Source organism: Phocoena sinus, chromosome 11 (assembly GCF_008692025.1).
Source record: "Phocoena sinus isolate mPhoSin1 chromosome 11, mPhoSin1.pri, whole genome shotgun sequence".
NCBI classification, from domain to species: Eukaryota; Metazoa; Chordata; class Mammalia; order Artiodactyla; family Phocoenidae; genus Phocoena; species Phocoena sinus.
Window position 1 is genome coordinate 48,088,554 of NC_045773.1, and position 21,641 is coordinate 48,110,194.

At 47.1% G+C, this 21,641-nt stretch overlaps 1 protein-coding gene across 1 annotated transcript in view; it reads right to left on the reverse strand.

The window, feature by feature from the left end:
• Nucleotides 1-953: 953 nt before the first annotated feature.
• Nucleotides 954-21,641, reverse strand: part of ITGA9 (integrin subunit alpha 9) — a 354,686-nt gene continuing 333,998 nt past the window's right edge. The window contains exons 27-28 of the mRNA XM_032650071.1: nucleotides 16,763-16,882; nucleotides 954-5,390 (exon numbers count right to left, since the gene is read on the reverse strand). Coding sequence (XP_032505962.1) covers nucleotides 5,292-5,390; nucleotides 16,763-16,882 — 219 coding nt within the window. The 3' untranslated portion in view covers nucleotides 954-5,291. The remainder of the gene's footprint in view (nucleotides 5,391-16,762; nucleotides 16,883-21,641) is intronic.

A 21,641-nucleotide genomic window follows, 5' to 3' on the forward strand; every position in this document is an offset into this window, starting at 1 on the left:
CTCTTTGTTGCAAACAAAGCTCTTTCTTCTGAGACCTAGAATTTGGGATCTCTTTTGGTTTAGCAGTTCATACTCTCCCAGAGGTAACTTTATTTTAAAAGTAATTTGCATATGTTTCATTGTTACTAAAGACATACATGCTCACTGTAGAACATGAAAATTCAGACAAGTAAAAACAAAACAAAATGCAAAGCAAAAACACTGACAATCCTACCCAGTTAAAGACAACCAGTTTTATCCCCTTGGTGTGTATCTTTTCAGACCCCCTTCTATATACTGTGTGGGGTGTGTGTGTGTGTGTGTGTGTGTGTGTGTGTGTGTGTGTGTGTATGAATTTTAACCACAGGGGAGTAATATAAAGCTTAACAAGTACAAAAGCAGCAATTAATGAAATAGGAAGCAAAAACCAGTACACCTGATTGGTGTAGCCAAAGGCTTATTCTTGAAAAGATCAATAAAATGATCTCTGTTGGTCTCACCTAGAGAAAAAAGAGAAAAACACACAAATGAACAATATTTGAGATAAGAACAGGGACACAACTAGACAGATGGAGGGGATCAAAAATTAAGAGAACACAATGTTTGTAAATGTGTAAGGATGCTACCAAAAGGCTTCCGGGAAAATGCTTCATGACTGGCGGACACATGAGGAAGCAGTCTACTAAAAACGAGGACTCAGCTGCATTTAATTTGGGCACGTTCATCCTAAGACCAAGGTCCCAGGTGTGGCCCTGGGCAGGTGGGTGATGCACAGAGAAGGTGGCGACCATGGGATGGAGGCCAAAGACTAGGGACAGTTCGGACACATTGAGTGGGTTCTTCATGTGCAATTAGATGAACCTGCATGGGCTCTTTAAATGCTCATGTTGTGTTACACCGAAACCCCATCTTTAACAGCCTAAAAAGGCTCAAGTACTTCAGTAGCAAAAGAAATTACAGACTTAACTCCCAAATCATTTGTAGCCGTTTTTTTTTTATTCCAAACACGTACTTTTGTAAACCTGCATTTCCCAAACAGTGCAAGTGAATTAGAAGTGACTGCACAGACTTGAATACATGTGACTTTGTGAAGAGGAACACCCCCTCCCACTGAAATTCCTCAACAGAAACGTACATAGATGCATCAATCAAGTTCTGGAAGTGAAGTTAGCGTGGGTGCCTGCCATGCAATTAATCACACTCTTAAAGCTTTTAAACTTACTCCGCTGGTCACACCGTGCACATTAGAATTTGCAAAAACCTTAACACAGTCTGAAATCTAGATCATTGTGCTACAAAGCACTGCATCACATGGGACATTTGTTCATTATCCCCCCACATGCTGAAAATCAGAAGACATTCTAGAAGGTTCATTTTGGCCCTACTGCCTTTGTATCCTAACCCTTCAGCCATTCTTTGCTTCAGAACATATCCTCCACTGTGTATATTCTTGCTCTATATAGCAAAACAACACATGGACTAAAACCCTGCATACTTGGAGCATTTCTAAGGGACACTCGTTTTCTGCCTTTTATCTGCTAAAAGGCCATTTTCCCCCAAATACCAATCCTTTGCTTTGCCTCTACATTTTGGGAAGTCTGAATTAGGTGCAGGTTTCATCAGGTGTAGGTTTTACACGTAACCCGAGTGTAACTGCGTTGCCCTGATATGATGCCTTATCCAAAAATAAAAGTAGAATAACCTTTTTTACAAACGACATTGCTACGGTTCCACAGGTAGCATATCAGCACCCATCACAACCACCTAAGGGACCTGCTACACACCCACACTGAAAACAGGTCCCTGATGTTTCCAGGAGGCCCGCTGGTTTTGTTTTGAACCTCCCTGCCTCTGGCTCCAGGGCTGAAGGTTGCATATGATTTGGTGAAGGAGGACTTTCCATCGGATTTTCTACAAAGCTTACCCAACTTCAGAATGCTGATGGAAGTTTCCTGAAGAATTGACTGAGAAAGCCTCAGTGACCTCAGTAGCAAGTGATTCTGGCCGTGTGCCTGTCAGTCACCGTAAAGCCACTGGACCCACTCACTCCTGCCAGTGCCCCCTCGTTCCTGAACCTCATGGGCTCTTCTTTGTGACAGGTCCAGGGCTCACTTAGGTGATGTTCCAAACCCCTGAGTCCCATGTAAACTGAGCATAAGTGAATCATTTTTGAAAAGGGGGCATTATTTCACTTAATTTCTACAAAGGTCTTTTTTTCATATTTAAAGAGCACCTCAATCCTTCTGACAGTTGATTATAACCCTAGTGAATACACAGCCAAAAAGCTGAAGCAGACTTAAATAATGCTGTGCAAGAGAACATCAGATGGCATTCCACAGTGAACCTACAGAAGCAGGCAAGGTGGAAATTGGAAGGCACTGTGGAATTTTAAAAGAACCTTCTGGAGAAGGAACAAAGACACACCAACCCATCCTGTCTGCTTCCCCCAAGAGCCTACTGAGGGCTTCTGAACTGGATGGAGCTGGGGAACCGGCCAAGCTGAGAGCGCTGATAACCTGCTCAACTTCCCTATCTCTGTGCTAAATGGTCACCTCCCCAGTCCCTGCTGCCCCGCCTACTCAGCATCAGGAGATAAGCAGATGTACCATCCTCCCCATACAGGTTCCAGAGTGGCTGCCAGTATTTCCTCCAGTGGAGGCCAAGCGTGACTTTCTTAAAAACTGCCCTATTTAGTCTTAGTAATCTCCTGGGTACGTGACCACTCGTGTGCCCACCACTCAGAATCACCCAGGAGCACATGGATCCCAGCTCTGAGACTGGCTATGGAGCCTGCCCCTCCCCTGGTGAGGCTTTCCCCTCTGGCTGGCAGAACCGCGTGCCCGCCAGTTATCCTGCTACACTGTCTCCCATGCGTCTGCACACCTTGCAGGAGGCTGGCTGTGGCTATTCGTGCATTTGGCCAAAGCTGCTGATGGAGCTGTCCCAGGCCTACCACCTAAGAATCCTAAATGATTTATTAAAGGACAACATGAAACAACAAGCAGAAGTCCATCCAAGGAAGGCTGCAGATGAGGTCTCGTAAAGGAATTCACGATCCCACCGTGGGAAGATCTGCCTCCCCTGGGGCAAAATGTGGGGTGGTGTTCACTGGGGAACCCCCCCGCACTTAGCACAGGGCCTGACGCACAGCAGGGGCCCCATACATATCTGTCAGAGGTGAACTCTGAGTGAGAACTGGAAGGGGAGCATGATGCATTCTGTATCTTCCTGTGTCAGAGTCAACTGCGTAAGAAACAAAAAGACACGTGTGCTCCCTGCCAGGTTTGCAACCGCCCAGCACCCTCATAATTTTGCCAAAAGTTTAGATATCTTTGCAAGCATTAGCCAACTATGTGTCTGGAAAAACCTATCTCCCCTGAAGTTGAGCTCTGTGTCTTTTCAACAATACTTACGGGCCCCCGCACATCTTAGCTCCCAGTCAACAAGGCCCTATGAGAAAGATGCCTGGTCTTGTTTCTTGTTTCATTCTCATCTGATGCCATCTGTTTGTACCCGGGGCTTGAGCAGGCTGTGATAAGTGACTAAGGACTCTGTCAGACCCTACTCTTAGGCACGTTTTCCCCTGTACCAGATGGTTTTCCAGCAGCGGTAACAGCAGCCAGGGCTGCTCATGGTTATTGGATGTTCCCTACAGGCCAGGCGTGATGTTGAGCTTGCTACATCCATCACCACCTCGCCCTTTCAGAGAATCACACTGCACTCAAACCTGGACAGCACTGCGTGTCTGGTAATGAACACTGCCAAACAGAGAGCTTGGATAGTGAAGGCCATAACTCAGCATTCACCTGTACAGGGGATAGGCGAGGACGTCAGTGCTATGCCCAGATCCCTCTGCATCATTTCTTTTGCATTATTTCTGTGCGCTTCCCAGGCTGGGGGTGCAGCCCTCTTTTTGAGGACTGCTCCTGAGCTACTGGGGCTAGTTTGCTGGCAGGAAGTGAAAGCAGAAAGTTTACATCTCTCCTGGGTACAAGACTATGAAAGCTCAGCTCCCTTGCCCCGGGTTGGGACAACTCTGAGGCATAACTTACCCTCCAGAGCCGCCCTGCAGGATCAGGCTGAAGACCCCCTGCACGGGACCTGCCCTGAAATGGCTCCCTTACCTGTCTTCCTCCCCTTCTGTGTCCTGCTTCCCTCGTGTCCTTACTGGTGTGCCCTGGGGATACTTCCTTAATAAGTTACTGTGTGAAAATCCTTGTCTCAGGGTCCACTTCTTAAGAACTCCACCTAAGACACGATTAAAAAAAATAAGGACAGGTTGAATGGTCATCTCTGGGAAGGACACACTGCAATTACCATTAGCTGGGACAGCAAGAGTGATGGGGATAATGGAGACCCCTGGACTCAAATTAACATGAAAAGATAACACATCACAGCACTCAGACACAAGTCTCTGCTTGGTGGGCACCAATTCAGTCCCGGTGGTATGCGGACTCTGATGCACGATGTCCAGGATGAGGTGCCATTCTGAGGTTTACCAGTGATGAAATGGCATTGCTCCAAGCTTTCATGTCTTAATTTAAGTGCAAGGAGGGTGAAATGTCTGCTCTATAAGGTGATGCAGAACAGACCTCAAGAATCAGGTTTTTCCATCCAAATTCCTGCTGGGAATCTTCCAATGAACGGTACAGATGAAAAAACTCTCGTGGTTCTTTACACTTGACTCCAGGCAACAGAGATGTGAGATGCCTTCGGGCTCAGCCCCAAACCACAGGTGATATACAGCACCACCCGCTGGGTGGATTCATCACATGAGGTTTCTTCAGATGATTTCATCTGAGTCTTCTTTAACAGCAAGTTCCAGAGTACAATAAGATCTTTATCCTTTAACATTTGTATGAATATACAAGTATTTCCAAGATTTCAGGCCAGATATCAGTGCTTGAGTGAACTATATAACCATTTAATAGAAATAATAAAACATTGATACAAATATAAAGACATAATCAGTATAAAAGGCTTATATTTATAAAAATACTTTTAGGTAACAGTTTTCCCCTGAGGGTTGACCACGCATGTTGCACCCATAAATATCGCCTGGCTCTGCAGCCGGCTTTCCAAAGTTGCGAGTTCAGCTGGAAAAGGAAGTGGTGGTGGTTCCAGTCAGGTGACCTGGCCGAAGTGACTGCCTCAGGTTGGCACCTGGGCTTGAGAGAACGAGGACGAGAACAGCATCGTGGGGCCTCCAAAAAATCTGGAGGAGATTCTTTCTTCCAAATATGGAAGATACAAAGATCAGGAAGGCAGGCGAACCACTGGGCCACATGACCGGGGTGGGGTGGGGTGGCAGGTCACTGGTTTTTCTGGACCCAGTCCCAACTGTCTTCATTCTCTTTACGGTTCTTCTCAGCTTCAATAATTTCTTTGTACCTTCTGCGAAAGAAGCCCATCTGAAAGGCAGAAAGAGGAGGTGCCAGGTTAGAGATGCTGGGGAATCAACCGTTTTTGATTCCCAAGCCACCTGGACCCGGAGGAAACCTGACCTATGCTCACAACTCCTCAGACTGGGCTGATCTAGAAAAAGCATCCTGTGGAACCACTTTTCAAAATGCACGGACTTCCTGCAAGCTTTCTTATGATAAGTTGTTTGTTCCTCGTAATGTGCTTCTGGTGGAGTGTTTCCCAAACTGTATGCTGGGGAAGACTAGTTCTTGAGCTATTCATAGGTTGTTTGGGAGTAAAACAGATTCCACGGTCAAATAAGTTTGGAAATGATACACTCTTTAAGAGATTCGTAATGTACAGTAGAACAGTAAAGGATCAAATCAACCTTTTAGGAAAGGATTAAGGAAGTCAGGGACTTGATATTTCCCAAGCTTATCGGGCTTTTGATAAATCTATTAAATCCTGAGAGAGATTAGCCATTGCAGAATAATTTGATAAGTACTGCTCTCATACAATAGGAGTTTTAAAGTATCTGCAGATCTGCATCCTATCTTGCTGTCCTCTAGATCTGTCACTCAAATCTGTGACCCTCGTGAGCTGCCGAGCTGCCGTGCACACAGCTGGCAGTGTGTACCCCCCTAAAACTGGCAACTCCTCCTGAGCCACGAAGGCAGTTTCCTTTAGCTTAGTTCTGAAAAGACCTTTCCTTCCGATGTCTATGGCTTTTCACACAGGGTAAGATGAATTTCCATTTCTTTTCACATAGTCAGCATAGGCACTACTGCCATATAAAAGTAACTTTTTGTAGCCCAAAGCTGACCTTTTCTCCCAAGCTCAGGAAGACCTGGTATCTCTTGTCCTGTGCTCCCTAGCATTAGTGGCCTCTGTTTCTGAGACCAGACATCCTCCTGCATCTGCCCTTAAACATGACTGACTAGAGTTGGTGTACAAATACCCCAGCTCCCTCTCTCCTTGGGTGCGAAACCCTGAGGTGCATGCTCCGCGTGGAACTTTCCCGCAGTGGTGACCAGCTTGATAACACATCCTTTATTAGCTTCCTTCCCTGCCCTCTCTTCTCTGGTCTCCTATCACTGTTTCTTGAGATTATCTTCCAAATAAATGACTTGCCCTCAAATCCTTGTTTCGATCCTCTTGAATAGGGGAACTGAAACAGACACGCACACTTGGCTCGCTGCTGGGAGGCTGTGCTGCAGGTCTATGGTACCACACTGTCACTGGTGTATAATTTCCATAGTCATATTTGAAAACGCTTGGGACTCATAATCTCTGCAATCTGCTGCCAATGGGGAATGCACATACAAAACCTGCCCTAAACAAATCGTCAAGCAAACCCAGGCTTGTGGGCACATCTAGCTCCTTTGTGCATCTTTCCTCACACTCCTTCACCATGAACCAAGCATCCACAGTCTCACTGCACCATCTTCCTACTCCTTGAAAGGGGCTTACTGGCCCAGGTGAAAATGAGAACCGTCAAGAGAGCTGCCAAGACAGCGCTGGTCACCTCCACCCACATTGCCAAGGGAGTCCTGAGAGTTCCCTTTGAGAGCAGTCTGATGGTTGGGAGGGAGTGGAAGCTTCCACAGAATAGCTGGCAAGGGTCTTGTGCTCTGAGCTTCGATCCTCAAGGCCCGTTTCACAGACAGACACTGAGTTCCCTGGATATGTCCTCCCAGCATCAGACCACATCTGTCAGAACCTCACTTTATGACACCCCCATATACTTTTCTCTCATTAAATCTCTACCACCTTCTCCCTTCTGCAAGGGATGTGGAAAGGAGGCTTGGCTTGAATGTTCTGGATAATTAGAAAAAGGTCGTTGTTGTCATCCTCAAAGCATACCCACAGGAGGCCAGGAAAGCGACCCAAGACTTCATGGAAATGTCTAACTCAGAAGTCACTGCTTGACATCTCATTCTTGAAAGATAAAGATGTGGTTGACAGGGCGAATGTGTCACGTGCACCTTCTGAGCTGAGGAGAACATAATCATAGAAAGAAGGCTGGATATAACATGAGAATAAGATTCTTTAGCACATGACTCTGCCTGCGGATAGTGTGATGTTTCAGTGATCTCCAGTTACTCACTTTAACTCTAGAGAAGTAACATATCTCTACTGTGGCACCAATCAAGCAGAGCTTTAACTGTCTGCTCTCTTATCATCTTTCACATTTGTCTCAGGACTCCTACAGATTTGTGCTTTTTATCCCCAGAGCTCAGCATCTCACCGCTACTTACTGCCAGTGATAAGTTGCAAAAATGCCCCTGTATCCATGCCCTGTACCGTGGCTTTGCAGCAAGTCCTATCAGGAGACGGAGTCTGTTTTCCACACCCTGAATCTGAGTCGTGACTTGCTATGACAGTTGGGTGCATGGGAGGTGATGCCCTGTCAGTTCCACACTTAAGCCTCAAAGGCCTTGCACACTTCCACTTGCTTTCTCAAAACGCTGCCTGGTTTCCAAGTGAATGAGTTTGGTCTCGCTGCTGAAAGATGAGTCCACCAGCTGAGGTCCTCCTAGACCCGCCAACCCCCAACTGCTTGCAGGTGTAGGTTTGAGCCCCGCTGAGATGGGAGGACTGCCCTGTTAAGCTCAGTCCAACCCTCAGAATTGCGACCTATGTAGATGGTGGTTGTTTTTAAGTCCCTAAACTTTGGTTTGTTACATAGCAAGAGTTAACTGATACAGAACTCCATATTTTTTTGCCTGAATTACTGAATGAGTCAACACCCACGGGAAGGGTGGCTGAGGGGCAGCCTGACAGGGCTCTAGATGGAAAGAGCATCACTGTGTCCTGTCCTGCTGAACAGACTTTTCTTGTTCATCTCTAAGGAGGACAAGAGTCAGCTCACCTTCTCACAGCTATGCTGGCGTAAGGATTTGATACAGAGTGTGCAGTATAGCAAGGATTTAGAGTGCCTGGCCCAACTCTCACAGGAGGCTCTCCTGTGCTCATGTTTATGTGTGTCATACTTTTTACCAACAAAGTGATGGTATATCATCTCCTGTAGGCATCCAAAAGCAAGCTCTTTCGTCTCAAGTGGTATGGTGTCAGCATTAGTCTTTTTTTAAAAGTTTAATTAATTAATTTGGTTGCACCGGGTCTTAGTTGTGGCAGGCAGGCTCCTTAGTTGTGGCTCGCTGGCTCCTTAGTTGTGGCATGCAAACTCTTCTTTGCGGCATGCACGTGGGATCTAGTTCCCTGACCAGGGATCGAACCCAGGCCCCCTACATTGGTAGCTTGGAGTTGTAACCACTGTACCACCAGATAAGTCCCTCAGCACTAGTCTTGAAAAGTCTACCCCTGCTGGCAGTAACCGTAGAGCTTCTCTTAGAAACAGCCTTGCAACCTCTCCACCCCACTCCAGTGAGGCAGGATATCCAGAGCCCTGTTCCCAACATAACCTGTGTGTAGTCTCATCTTTAGATGGAAGCTTGGAGCTGCCACTGGTGTCTGTCCTCCTTCTTTGGAGCCCATGACCATTTCTTAAAACACAGAACACGCTCATGTCTAGGGAGTGCTGGGTACAGTAACGCAGGCTGTGCACTGCATATAAGGGGGGAGGGTGCCACTCATATCAGAGAGATCATGGACATGTAAACTTATTACAACTATTTTCCAGCAGATGGCAGTCGGGTGTCTTTTTCTAACAAAATCAGTAGATTTTCTGAATTTTCTGACAGTTGGAAGTAAAGCTTCTGGAGGAAGGGGCGCTGTTTACTTGTCTGCACAAAGGTGTGATATAGTCTAGAGGTGGTTCTGTCAAATTAATATTGTTTCTTACGTGATCAAACGAATTCCATTTCAGAAAAAGAGAATATCACCTTTGTGCTGTTGTTTAGAGACCGGTTTTGGCTTTTGGTATAGAACCCAAAGCCCAGGCTCTGAGTTTACCAAGCCAGGGTTCCCCAAACAACTGTGTCATACCAGGCCTGCTCAGTGCCACAGGACCTACTCAGAAGGGTTGGACGGGAGAGGTGCCGCATGGGGAGCCTGGAGTTCTGAGTATTGCTCACGCTTGGCCACAGGGCAGGTCATTTCCTGGCTCTGAACCCCAGTGTCTTTGTCTCTGCCCAAGAGATCGATGGCATTCTCAGACCTCTTCTAGCCCTGAAACACAATGAAAGCTTTTTATGTTGGTCCCCAAAGCAAACTCGGGACTGCAGCCTATAGGCCATACAGCTGTGTATCCAGTCCTCACACGCAGGAGGCACAGGGCACAGAGTCCTTGCCTGGTATCATTTTTTTCTCAAAGAGTTTTTGGAAAATTAAATTTCCAATTTTTATATTAAAGTATGGATATGTTATAAAGTATAGAGAAGTCTAAAACTCTTAAACACTAAGATAACTCAAGACTTCAAAGACATTTCTCTCCTGCAGCAGGCTTACACTGTCACCATCACTAGTACTCATGGTTACTTTGGGGAAAACCTTGGAGAGATGCTGGGCAAACCTACATTTTCCCAGCCAGCTGAGTCCACACTGAGGGTGCCGGGAAATGAGCCGTGATGAGTTAAGCTGGACCCTCAGCAGCCTCTCACTCAATTCCAGTTCAGTGGAGTATGTGTTTTCCTGCACTTTTTCTGGATCCTTCCAGGGCTTGCGTTGCCACTTGAGGGGCAAAAGGCTCTGTTTATAACTGCTGTCTGTAGCGGAGGGAACACTCATGGAAACCCTACAGGAAGAGAGACTCCAGCCAAACTTGGCTTCCCTGGAAACTGAGGGAGCAGGGGTTTTCTGGCTTCTTGTCTGTGCCGCTCCTGAGGGGGACCTGTGGCCCCACAGGGCAGCTCCCTCAGCCCTCCTGACAGATTCACACAACTTTCTGATATAAACTTGTATCAAAAAAGCTGCCAGAAAACTCCTAGGGAAACAGCAGGTTTCCCCTGAATGGCCCTCATTAGGAAGGTTCTGAGAGGGGCCTGGGGTCCAGGAAGAAGTGAGAATGACTGGGTTCTGGGGTCCACATCCTACAGCACCAGCCTCCTCCTTCCCAGCCCAGTTCGGGGTGAGTGAAGGGCGGCCACACAACCCCACGGCCTCTGGTCTCTGGGGAGATGCCCACCCCCTCCTCCCTGGCTTTTGGATTGCCTCCTGGGCAGCTATTCCAAGGGCCTTGGACACACTCCTTCTTTGGACTAACTCAGAGCCTCATGTTTATGGGTCCTTTCAAGTTCCTTGACTATTTACATAGCACGTCTCTGTCTCGAGATGTCAACAGTGCAACATCAGCCCAATATTTACTTCCAAACATAAATAAGTCCCCACTGAGCGTCTCTGGCACATGGTCTTAATTGAGACAGTGCGAAGGGTATGTGTGTGTGCACGTAAGTCTGTGCATTTTCATTTTCTCTGCAGGAGAAACAAGGATGGGTCCTCACAGCCCAGCTGGAGGGCAGGTGATAACCCCAATGACCCCTGGAGGGGCTGCCAAACCTACCCATCCGCTGGGCCATTTCACAGATTTATTTTTCCAGGTATTTCTGCTTGAGGTCAGCAGGAATGCTCTTAAATGAAAACCAGGAGCCCAAAACCAGCTCTGGAGCAGCAGGCTCTTGGAACAGGCCCGGCTGACAGAGGGTTCGAGACAGTCCTTCTGAAGGACGGTGGCAAACCCACTGCACAGCCCACCTCTATACCACTTGTGAGAAGGCAGAGCTGGCAGGTCCTGGGTCTTTTGGGAAGAGGCTGGTCATGGGGCTGGCCAGGCCACGGCACTGCCTTTTGCTCCAGGCCATCTCACTGGCAAAAGGGGCCAACAGGAGAGAAGGGAAAGGTTCCTGGGCTGGAAGCAGTAGAGGAGGATGCAGAGTTTTCTCCTTCACTGAGTGGTGGCCTGTGTGTTTTGGCAAACTGTACAAGGGAGCGAGGAGAGGGGGAGAGAGAGGGAGAGAGAAGCCTGGGGCCCTAAATGAGGCTTTTCCTCTTGAAGGAAAAACATCCCAGCATCTCCACTCTCTCACCACTTGACTCAAAGGCCGGCTTGATGAGTTGAAGGCACTTTTTAAAGGTGCAAGTCACATATACCCTCTGAATGATGAAATTCCTCCTATAAACAGGTCTTTACGATTGTCTTGAAGAGGCACAGGGCCCAGGCCATTTCAAACCCAAACAGGAGCCAAAAGAAAGGAGAGTGGACTCATTTGGATTTTTCTCCCTTAAAAGAGTTTCCTATTTCAAAGTTTTCTTCCTGCACGGTGGCTTGGCAGGCTACTGTAATCCTTGCACAGAAAGTTTAAATTATGGCTCCCAGTGTCTGCTAACAGCTCGGCTCTGGGAAGGCTGATTAGGATCCATTTCAGAATGTGAAGAAGGGTCTGGTTAGCTCGGGGCCCTCGTTGTGGATTTTGCACCGGAGCCAGGACCTGCTGCGGCCAAGCATGAGACAGCGCCTGATGTGCCACCGGCCGACCCTCTGGAAGGCCCCGGAGGAGAGAAGGAGGCTGAGCGTTAGGCAGGGAGCCTGGACTTCGGCTCTGGGGAAGGTATCTGCTGACCCTATAAGGGGTTTCTGTTTCAGATAAACAGGGGATGATGGGCATGTTGGTAGAACCACGGCGACATGTAGGAGGTGTGGCACAGGCTCTTTGCCTGGCCAAGTGCTGCTTACTCCTCAGGATGTGCTTGGCTCAGCCTCGGTCCCTTAACTGCTTTCCCCAGTCTTTACGATGGAGTGAGGGCTCTGCTGCTTATTACCTCTGTCCCTTCACCCCGAGCCGGCCACTTCGCAGGGATCTGTTCGCTGAGTGAAGGCACCGGCCGGCTCACAAGTGTAAAGCTTGTGCTAACCCGCAGGCCTTCATGGCACAGAAAATCCATCTGCACTGGGCCAGCGGCCTTGTTCTGTTTTTGATACCACGCCACCATCCTTGTACTTTCTGGGGAACAACCATTTTGGGCTCATGAGCTCAAGGCAATGGCAAGCAACCATAGGTAGCAGTGTCAGGTGCTACACCAAAGGGAACTTCAAGAGATGTGGCTCTAGAAAGGAAAGAGGACTTGAACATTGCCCACCTGTCTTCAAAGGCTCTAGTGAAGTGTTTACTCATCAGCAGTGGCAACTGGGTACCATGCAGTGACTTTCCCCTTGAAAGTATTGGAGGGAATGATATGTGAAATACGGTAATAAGCCAGAAGCAGTTAGACCTCCCATCTAACTCAAATATTAGGCCCATTAATCAACGGATTTCTGTGCACTGAATTGTCAATATTAGACCTCTATACATAATGCATGTTTCTTAGGTTATAGACATAGGGATCCAAGTTGACAAGAGGTCTGTAGTTGACTCACAGACATAGAGAACAGACTTGTGGTGGCCAACTGTGAGGGGGATGGATTGGGAGTTTGGGATTAGCAGATGTAAACTATTATACATAGGACGAATAAACAACAAGGTCCTACTGTATAGCACAGGGAACTATATTCAATATCCTGTGATAAATCATAATGGCAAAGAATATGAAAAAGTGTATATATGTGTATAAATGAATCACTTTGCTGCACAGCAGAAATTAACACAACGTTGTAAATCAACTATGCTTCAATAAAATAAATAAAAAACAAAAGAGGTCTGCAGTTGAAGTTTTAGGAATATGTAGGTCTTCAGAATAATCCTACATTTCATTTGCCCTTTTCAGTGTCCTATAAAGTCATTCTATTTAGTTAGTCCTTCAAGAGAAAAATATTTTTCCTAAAGAAACTCCCTCTGCCAAGCTCCTTACTGCACTGTCGCTGTGCCTGTAGAGACTACCCACTCTGAATGTTGAGTGCGTTCATGAACCCGGCACCGAGGTTTAGTTTTTTTTCCTCCAAGGAGCTCAATCATAATTTTATCTATGACACAATGGAAGAGAGATGAGGTTTCATCTACTTCAGAACAACAAAACTTCCAGTTAGGCTAATCGTCCTTTGCCATAGTGAGTTTTACAGAAAAGATTAAGATTCTGCCCATATTTCTGAATATCATGTATGTGATAGACAAAAGATGGCCACTACTTCTTCGCTACTCCTCCCATTGGGAGGCAGAGTCTCTTTCCTGTTCCTTGACTCTAGGCTGGCACGTGACTGCTTTGACCAACAGAGTGCAGCAGGACGATGCCATGTCAGTTCTGGGCCATTCTTTCAGAGGACTAGCAGCTCTCACCATGCTCTCCCAGAGCTGAAGCCACCATGTAAAACATCAGCCCACTCTGCTGGAAGGGCCATATGTAGAGGCCCTGAATCTACACGAAGAGAGGCAGGGGCCAGGCAGAGTCCGGCCTTCCAGCCATCTCCACCCAAGGTGCCAGCCACGTGGATAAAATTGTCCTGTGAAGTGAAGCAGACCAGCCTAGTCACCAGGTGAATGCCCTTGTGTGACACCACTCAGTGCCACTTGGAGCAGAAGAATCATCCAGCCAAACCCTTCCTGAATTCCTGACCTATACATATGTTAGGCAGAAGGGAACTCAATTTGGTGGCAATTTGTTGTGCGGCCATAGCTACCCAGTACCATATAAAAGACTGTAATTTAGGCAATAGCACCACTGACAACCATGAAATCCTGCTGGGGCGAAAGCCTTTAGGGTATCTGCCTAGTTTCCTTCTAAGATTAGCCCCTATCCCCACCCCTACCTGGCCTCCCCACACCTCCACACTGCATCTTTCTCCTGCGCTGGCCTTAGCTGTCTGCATGTGGGAGACATGTGACCCAGCCCTGGCTGGTCACATTCTCTCTGCCACCTCCTGGCCTCTTGCCACAGTTGTAGACATTTGACTTGAGCTGAGCCAGTCAGATTCTTTATCCCAGGCTTGTAGGACTGGGACTCAGAGGGGGCTGATCAGTCTGTGTCTGTGGCTAGAAGTTTTGACGGCATCACTCACCAGCTTTCTCAGAGGTGTTCTAGACCCTTCCTTCCTCCAGCAGTTAAGACGACCTTGTCTGGTTAAGGCCCCTTGACCGCCACCACTCTGCTTTCGTGGCCAGTCCATGGCAGCGGGTGATGTCTGCCTTCTCGGGCCCTGGCTCTTTGGATCACACACAGCTGGGTGGCCTCAGGGTGCTGGCCACCCCATGACACCCCCTCCTGACACACCACATTCTTTAAAGAAACATGGCAGAAGCAGAGCGAAGCAGATGGCAGTTGGAAGGAGGTGGGAGGGTGTGCTCAGGAGAGGGGACACTCCTGAGTGGCAGAGCCAAGTGGGGGGCCCAGAGGGAGGGGGTGGGACACAGCCACCCCCCTCCCCACTCTGTGTCCCTGTCTGGTCCCATGCACCCAGCAGTGGAGGACGGTGTTCCCTCTCTTGTGAAATGTCTGTACAAAGGCAGAAGGAAGTATCTCCCTCTCACACACACACAAACACACACACACCCCCCAAAGCCCTTACTGTCTTCAGATCCCAAACACTGAGCTGGCTTTGTTCTCTACCCCCAGACCAGCCGTCTTGGCAGGAAGGAGTTGGAGTTAGAGAAAAGGGAGAATTAAGACTCTATCTGGTCACGCAGATTAAACAAACAACAAATGGGCAAGTTTTTCAAAAAAGGTAATATCTGCTCCTGGTAAATATACAGGAAAATGGGCACTTTTGATACACTGCTTGTATAACCTTTCCAGAGGGCAACTGCTAATATGTAATAAAAGGCTTAAAATATGCATTTCTTTTGACTCGGTAATTCTGTTTCTAGGGTTTCATCTTAAGGACATAATGAAGGAGTTGTGCAAATATTTGGCTCCAAGCACATTCACTGTGGCACTGTTACAAGAAGTGTGAAACGAGAAGCCATGTGAATGAATCCCAACATCCGAGGACTGGGATCTGCCATACACCTGCAGCCTGAGGACAGCGCTGGACACGGGTTTTTAACAATAGGAAAGACTTTCACAATTCTGCATTCAGGGAAAGCTAGGCTGTAAGCTAGTAAATGGGATGTCCAAAAGGCACGGGAACCTGAGATAAACTGATTTTCAAGTAATATGCTCAATATAGTTTTCTTCAACCTCCAATACTTTTTTTCAGGTGAAGTCCAACTGTCAATCTGAAAAGATGTACAACAAAAACACTATTTTCCCTGCGTTTCTAGATTTCTTGGATACTCTGAAGTGTATTTACTATACTTTTTTCAGATTGATAATTGAACTCATTGCTTTAATTTTAGAGGTCCTACACCTTAAAATGTATCGGGTATTTTACTGGAGAATTTAACACACTATTCACAAATAAGTGGGTGCTATGAGAATGCCTGGTCTCTGTCTATTATGTAGGGAAAAAGTTCAAGAAGAGACAACGCTGGTCTCACCACGGTTATTTCTGGGATGGGGACTCCTGAGTATTTGACAACTTTTCTGCTTACTGACATGTGTCTATGTTTGATCAATAAATACAAATTATTTTGGAATCCCAAAGAAACTAATTATTTGAATTAAAAGGATCCATCCATAATCATGTAAAAGGCTGTTTCCACCTGCCTCTGAAACCTGCAACACTGGAAAAGCAGGGACTTGGTGTCAGGAAGTCCCAGCTGTGGTCCCTGGTGCTGCTGTAGGAGCTGGGGACACGTTGGAAACAAGAACAGACAGGACCCAACTCACGTGGCACACTACCATCCCGTGGAAGAGACAGACCTTCCTCAGATAATGACTCTGAAACCAGTACTGAATACAGAGGCCCTAAAGTCAAGGACGCCAGGTGTCTGAGAGAAGAGTGCAGGGCAAAGAAACCATCTTAGAATTGGGGGTGAGGACACCCCTTTCTTCTTGAGAAAGTGACAAGAGGCAAGATGTGAAGGATGAGCAGGTGCTCCCTGCTGAAGGAGGCAGGGCAAGTCTACCCCCTGGGGCACCTACGAATGAACCCCCATGGGGTTGGGAGAACATCTGATGAAGCTACCCAGGCAGCACTCCAGACATACAGCCCATCGTCATTACTAGAATCTTCTGGGCAGAAATCTTTTCCATATTCCACATGGGAAAAGAACAAAGAATGGCTCTGTAGTTTCTTTTCTTATTTTTGTCCCAAGTAAAGGAGTTAACCATCCCCGTCCCAGTCCCAGCTGTTACTCCCCAAGCTTGTGCGTTGGAGTGAGGCTCCCACCACCCTGTGTTAGGACTGGTGGCAACTCTGCTAGGGAAGGCAGGAGAAGAGGGTAAGATTTTGGGGTTCCCTCTAAAGCGGTCCAGTCCTCAGGTGTGAATGGCCTCAGGAGGAGCCTAGACTCCATTCACTGCCTGGAAGGGACCCTGCCCTCCTTTCATTGTACCTGCACTGGGAAGAAGTTCCACCAGGAAACCTTTTCCGACCATGCGCTCTAGCCCTGCCGAGACAGGAGAGCTGGGTGTCTGGTCAGGGACTCCCTGGGGACCTGCGCTCTCCACTCACCTTCCAGAGCAGCACAGCCAGCAGCAGGAAGATGAGGATTCCCACCAGCAAGCTGATGGCAATGATCCACCCCACGATGTAGCCTCGGGGCTCCAGATTGTGCAACGCCTCGAAGACCACCTGGGAGGCAAAGCAGAAGTGAGATGGTTCCCAAACGGAAGCACCCACCGCCTGAGGGGACCCAGCCTGGGCTTGACATTGGGACTGAACTGGAGAGATGTGTCCAGACTGCTGTTACTCTAAAGTGGGCTCTCTTGAGCGCTTTCCTGGGTGTATACGGATGGATTTTTCACAAGGACCTGAAAAGGCACTTGAAATCGCAGCCCCAGTTCTTGAAAGGGCTGTAATGACAACAGGCCTGATTTAAGTATCACGAGGTGAACATACGTGTGGTGAAAAACTGAGAGGACGCACTATGTTCTTGACTCAGAACAGACAGTAACAGTCTGTTTTATTATGGTTTTGAAACAAAGGGCATGGGCGTGTGCTCCAGGTAAGACAGTACTTCTTTCTGAGTGTTCCGCGCACTGTGTAACTTAGTGTGATTACTCAATTAATGCCAGTTTCCCCAGTAGACTGTGGACCTCAAGGGCGGGGCACAGTTTGCCTTGGGTCTCATGGCGATGCCTAGCACACTAAAAGCACTCACTCGAGGAGCGGAGCCCTGGTCTCCAATGGGAGCCATAGGTCCTCAGAGCCCATGTCTCAGTGGGGCATGTTTTCCCAACTTTGATGGAATCTCAGTGGTGTGCTAGCTCACATCAATGGTGCGCATCTCTTCCCAGTTCCACGTCTAAGGATGTTACAATGCTATGTTGAAATGGTCCATCACAGGAGTATTTATACCACCTAAAGTGGCGCACAAATCAGGGCACCCCCACCCTCCTGCCAGAGAAGTGATAGCTTAACACGTGCTAGCTCAACACTGACTGTGCTCTTTGGCTCTATTTTCGCCCCACTGGTCACAGTAGAGTTTATTTTTGTAGAATTCAAAGCATCCATTGTGTCCTCTACAGCCAATCCCTAACACCCCACCATCCTGTTCAAGCTCCTCTGCTGAAGAGACAGAAATCTCAGCTCTGGGCAGCCCTTGGCTGCAGACAGGCTGGCCCAGCCAACAGGGCTTTGTCCAAGCTAGGCCGTGTGCTTGGAATGCCCAGTCCCTCCTTGGAGAAGGCCTACGTAAACCTGGCTCAACCCTGAAAGCCAGCTGATTTTTTGCTTGGCAGGAAGCCCCGCTGGTTATGGGAGCACCTTGCTCAAGCCTCAAAGGTGACTGGGCACATGACTGAGTTGATACTAGCGCTATTTATGTTACCTTTTTAGGGTCTGGCTTCCCTCTCTCTGTAACATTTCTTGAATGCTCCTCTGTGTCAGGCTCTGTGCTTTTCTTGCAGTCTCTTGTCTAACTCACACAATCACCCCAGGAGGTATTTAGCACCTATTTTACACAGCAGGACATGGAGGCCCAGAGAGGACAAGGGATTTGCTCTGGGTCATGTAGCTTAAAATGCAGAGTCAGGATTTGAACTCAGGTCTAGTCAACCCCAAACTCCCAATCTAAGCTGGTCACCAGCACACCACAGAGTACTTGGCTGACAGTGGCTCTTTAAAGATTATCTGTCAACTAAATGGATCATTTACTGTCTCTTCCCTGGTGATAAGGAAAGCAAACACAATCACCTTTGTCTCAACTGTCTTCATTCCTACAGTTGAGGTGGGGGGGTGTGCTGGGGGAGGGGAGGACGGTCATCCATGAGGCAGATCCTGAATTCAAAACATCATCTCTAGGGAAATCAGAGCAGAAACCATTCCTTCCTATGTTGGGACAGATCAAAGAAAACTGCCTACAGAACACAGTAGTCATTTCTGGGAATGGAAATAAGGCCTCTTTTCAGCACATACTCACTAGCTGTGTGACCTTGGACCGGGTACTTTATCTCTCTGAGCCTCAGTTCTCTCCTCTGTAAAACAGGGGTAGAACAGCACCTCTCCAGAGAACTGAAGGCACTAACGCATGCAGAACGATTGGCAGAGCCCACCCCTGACACGTGGCGGGTGCTCCCATCAGCATCATTAGCACTGCTGGCAGGGAGATTTCTTTTGAGGTTGTGCATGGTTGGCTGACACCCTTTTTAATTTTAAAAAACTATTTATTGAAGTCTAATATACATAGAGAACGGTCTACATAACCTAAGTGCACAGCTCACTGCATTTTCACGAACTGAATGCGAAATGCATCTGTGTAGCCAGCACCTAGATCGAGATGCAGGATGAGACCAGCTGCTGAGAAGCCCCCTTCATGCTCTCTTCCAGTCACAGCCCCCACGAAGGGTAATCGTCCTGACGGCCAAGAGCCTAGATGAGCATCACTGCTTTTGTCCACGCTCTCCTTGGAAGGACTTCTTCCTTCCACATTAGGCTTGGGAGATTCCTCCAGGCTGGAGCATGGCATTCTCATTGCTGTGTGAATACACCTCGATTTATTTATCCATTCTACCCGGTTTGGGGCTATTACAAAGAGGGATTTTCAGACATGAGGCGATCCTGAAAGAGGAATATGTGGGGGTGAGAGGTGGTGGGACAGAAATGGGCTGTGAAATCTGTCATCTTAAGCCTACTCTTTTTTATCTGGTTCAGATTAGAGGTTTCTGTCTTTAAAGACAGAGATTCATGTCTTTGAGTTACTGCCCCTAAAAGCTGTGGATCAAATCACCTCTCACATTCAGAATCTCTTGTGGTGTCTTGCACAGGTCAACTATGAAGCACCGTGGCTGAGAGGGGCACCCTTGGGCAACCAAGACAAACTTCTCAGTTTCCTCCTCTGTGAAATGGGGAAGTAAGATAGTGTCTGAAAGTTCCTGGTCTCTGGTCGCATAGCGAAAATCTGCTGAACCTTCCTGTTGACAATGAGACAGGCTGTGGGCTCCGTGGGGTCAGCTGTAAAGTCCAGCCCCTTGGATCACCCTGAGAGCCACACAGGGACGCTGCCTGCGCACGGTGTCTAAAATGCGTATCCTGGCAAAGCTACCTTGGAGGTCTGGTTTTGTAGATACAGAGACAGTGAAGAGTATCCACTACAGTTTAGTCTGGCAAATTCCACAAGAATGCCCTGGCACTTCCCCGGAATGTGTGCTTAATCTTTTATTATTTTTAGTGATGCCGTTCATCATCTTGGATGTGCGCTTTATGCTTTGGCAAAGCTGGTTCCTGAACATCGCGACTCTAATCAACTCATTAAGTGGAAGGATCTGAGCAGCCTGAAGTTCTAAGAAGTCACATCTTAGATAAAAACCCAAAGGAACAGCAGCATGGACCACAGAGAGAGGTAGGAAGCACCGACAATCCAGTCTGGTCACCACCGCTAAATAGCAGGATGATCCTGGTGAAGCCCTTATACCTCTTTATTTTAATTCAAAAATTAAAAAAAATTTTTTGAATCAGCCCATGGTATTTTTTAATGTTTTTTTAAAATTGAAGTATAGTTGATTTACCATATTATATTAGTTTCAGGTATAGAGCATGGTGATTCAGTATTTTTACAGATTATACTCCATTAAAAGTTATTACAAGATAATGGCTATAACTCCTTGTGCTACACAATAAGTCTTTCTTACTTACCTATTTTATACATAGTAGTTTGTATCTCTTAATTCCATCCCCCGTACCTCTTTAAATATCTTTTCTCCACCTCCCCAGTTACTGCTCCAGTTCAAGCCTGAGCTTCTGTCACCAGCACTATTTCAGGAGCTTTGGAGGAGCCTTCCTGCTGTTAGAGTTGTCTTCCTAAAGCACAGGCCTCATCACGCACTTCTCAGTTTATACTACAGATGGTTTTCCTTTATACCAAATATACATTTCAGGGTACCAGGCTCTTTACAATCCGGTCTCCTTCCTACCTTTCCAGCCCCTGGCAGGACCTGTACTCACATTCTAGCTGGTTAGAGTTATCTCCCTGTGGGACCTGTGGCCTCCTGACTGTCTGCAGCCTGCTTTTGCCACCTTGGAAGACTCTTCCATTCCTGTCCAGTTGACAAACTCCAGTACTGCTTATCTTACAAATGTTCATATCCTTTTTTTTTTTTGCGGTACGCGGGCCTCTCACTGTTGTGGCCTCTCCCATTGCGGAGCACAGGCTCTGGACGCGCAGGCTCAGCGGCCATGGCTCACGGGCCCAGCCACTCCGCAGCAATGTGGGATCTTCCCAGACCGTGGCACGAACCCGTGTTCCCTGCATTGGCAGGCGGACTCTCAACCACTGCGCCACCAGGGAAACCCTGTTCATATCCTTTGATCCACTAATTCTGTACTTGAAAATTTACTCATAGGCAAGAAACATAAAGTACAGGAAAAGTTTTATATTCGAAGATGTTCACTGCAGAATTATTTATATTGGTACTGAATTAGGAATATCCTTAATGGAAAAGAATACAAAAAAGAATATATATGCATAACTGAATTACTTTGCTGTACACCAGAAACTAAACAAAACATTGTAAATCAACTCTACTTCAATAAAAAAATAGAAATATCCTAAAAGTCTAACAATAGAGCGACAGATGAGTAAATTACAGCAATCGCAAAGTAGAATACCACAGAGCCGTTAAAATGATAATACATCTGGCTGTCAAAGTATGATTTTCAAAAAGTTAAAAACATGACTCTCATACAAATATGCAGCAAATACACATTAAAAATTTATTTAATTCATGACCGAGGGAATCAGGATGGTAAAGCTAGTTCAAAAAAGGATCTGAGAATGAGGGTAGTTACAGAAAAAAAAGAATAGAAGAATGTTGAAATCAGATACAAAACTGATTAATACCTTACATGGCAATAAACTATAACCTTTGGGATTATATTTTCTGCCAGACAGAAG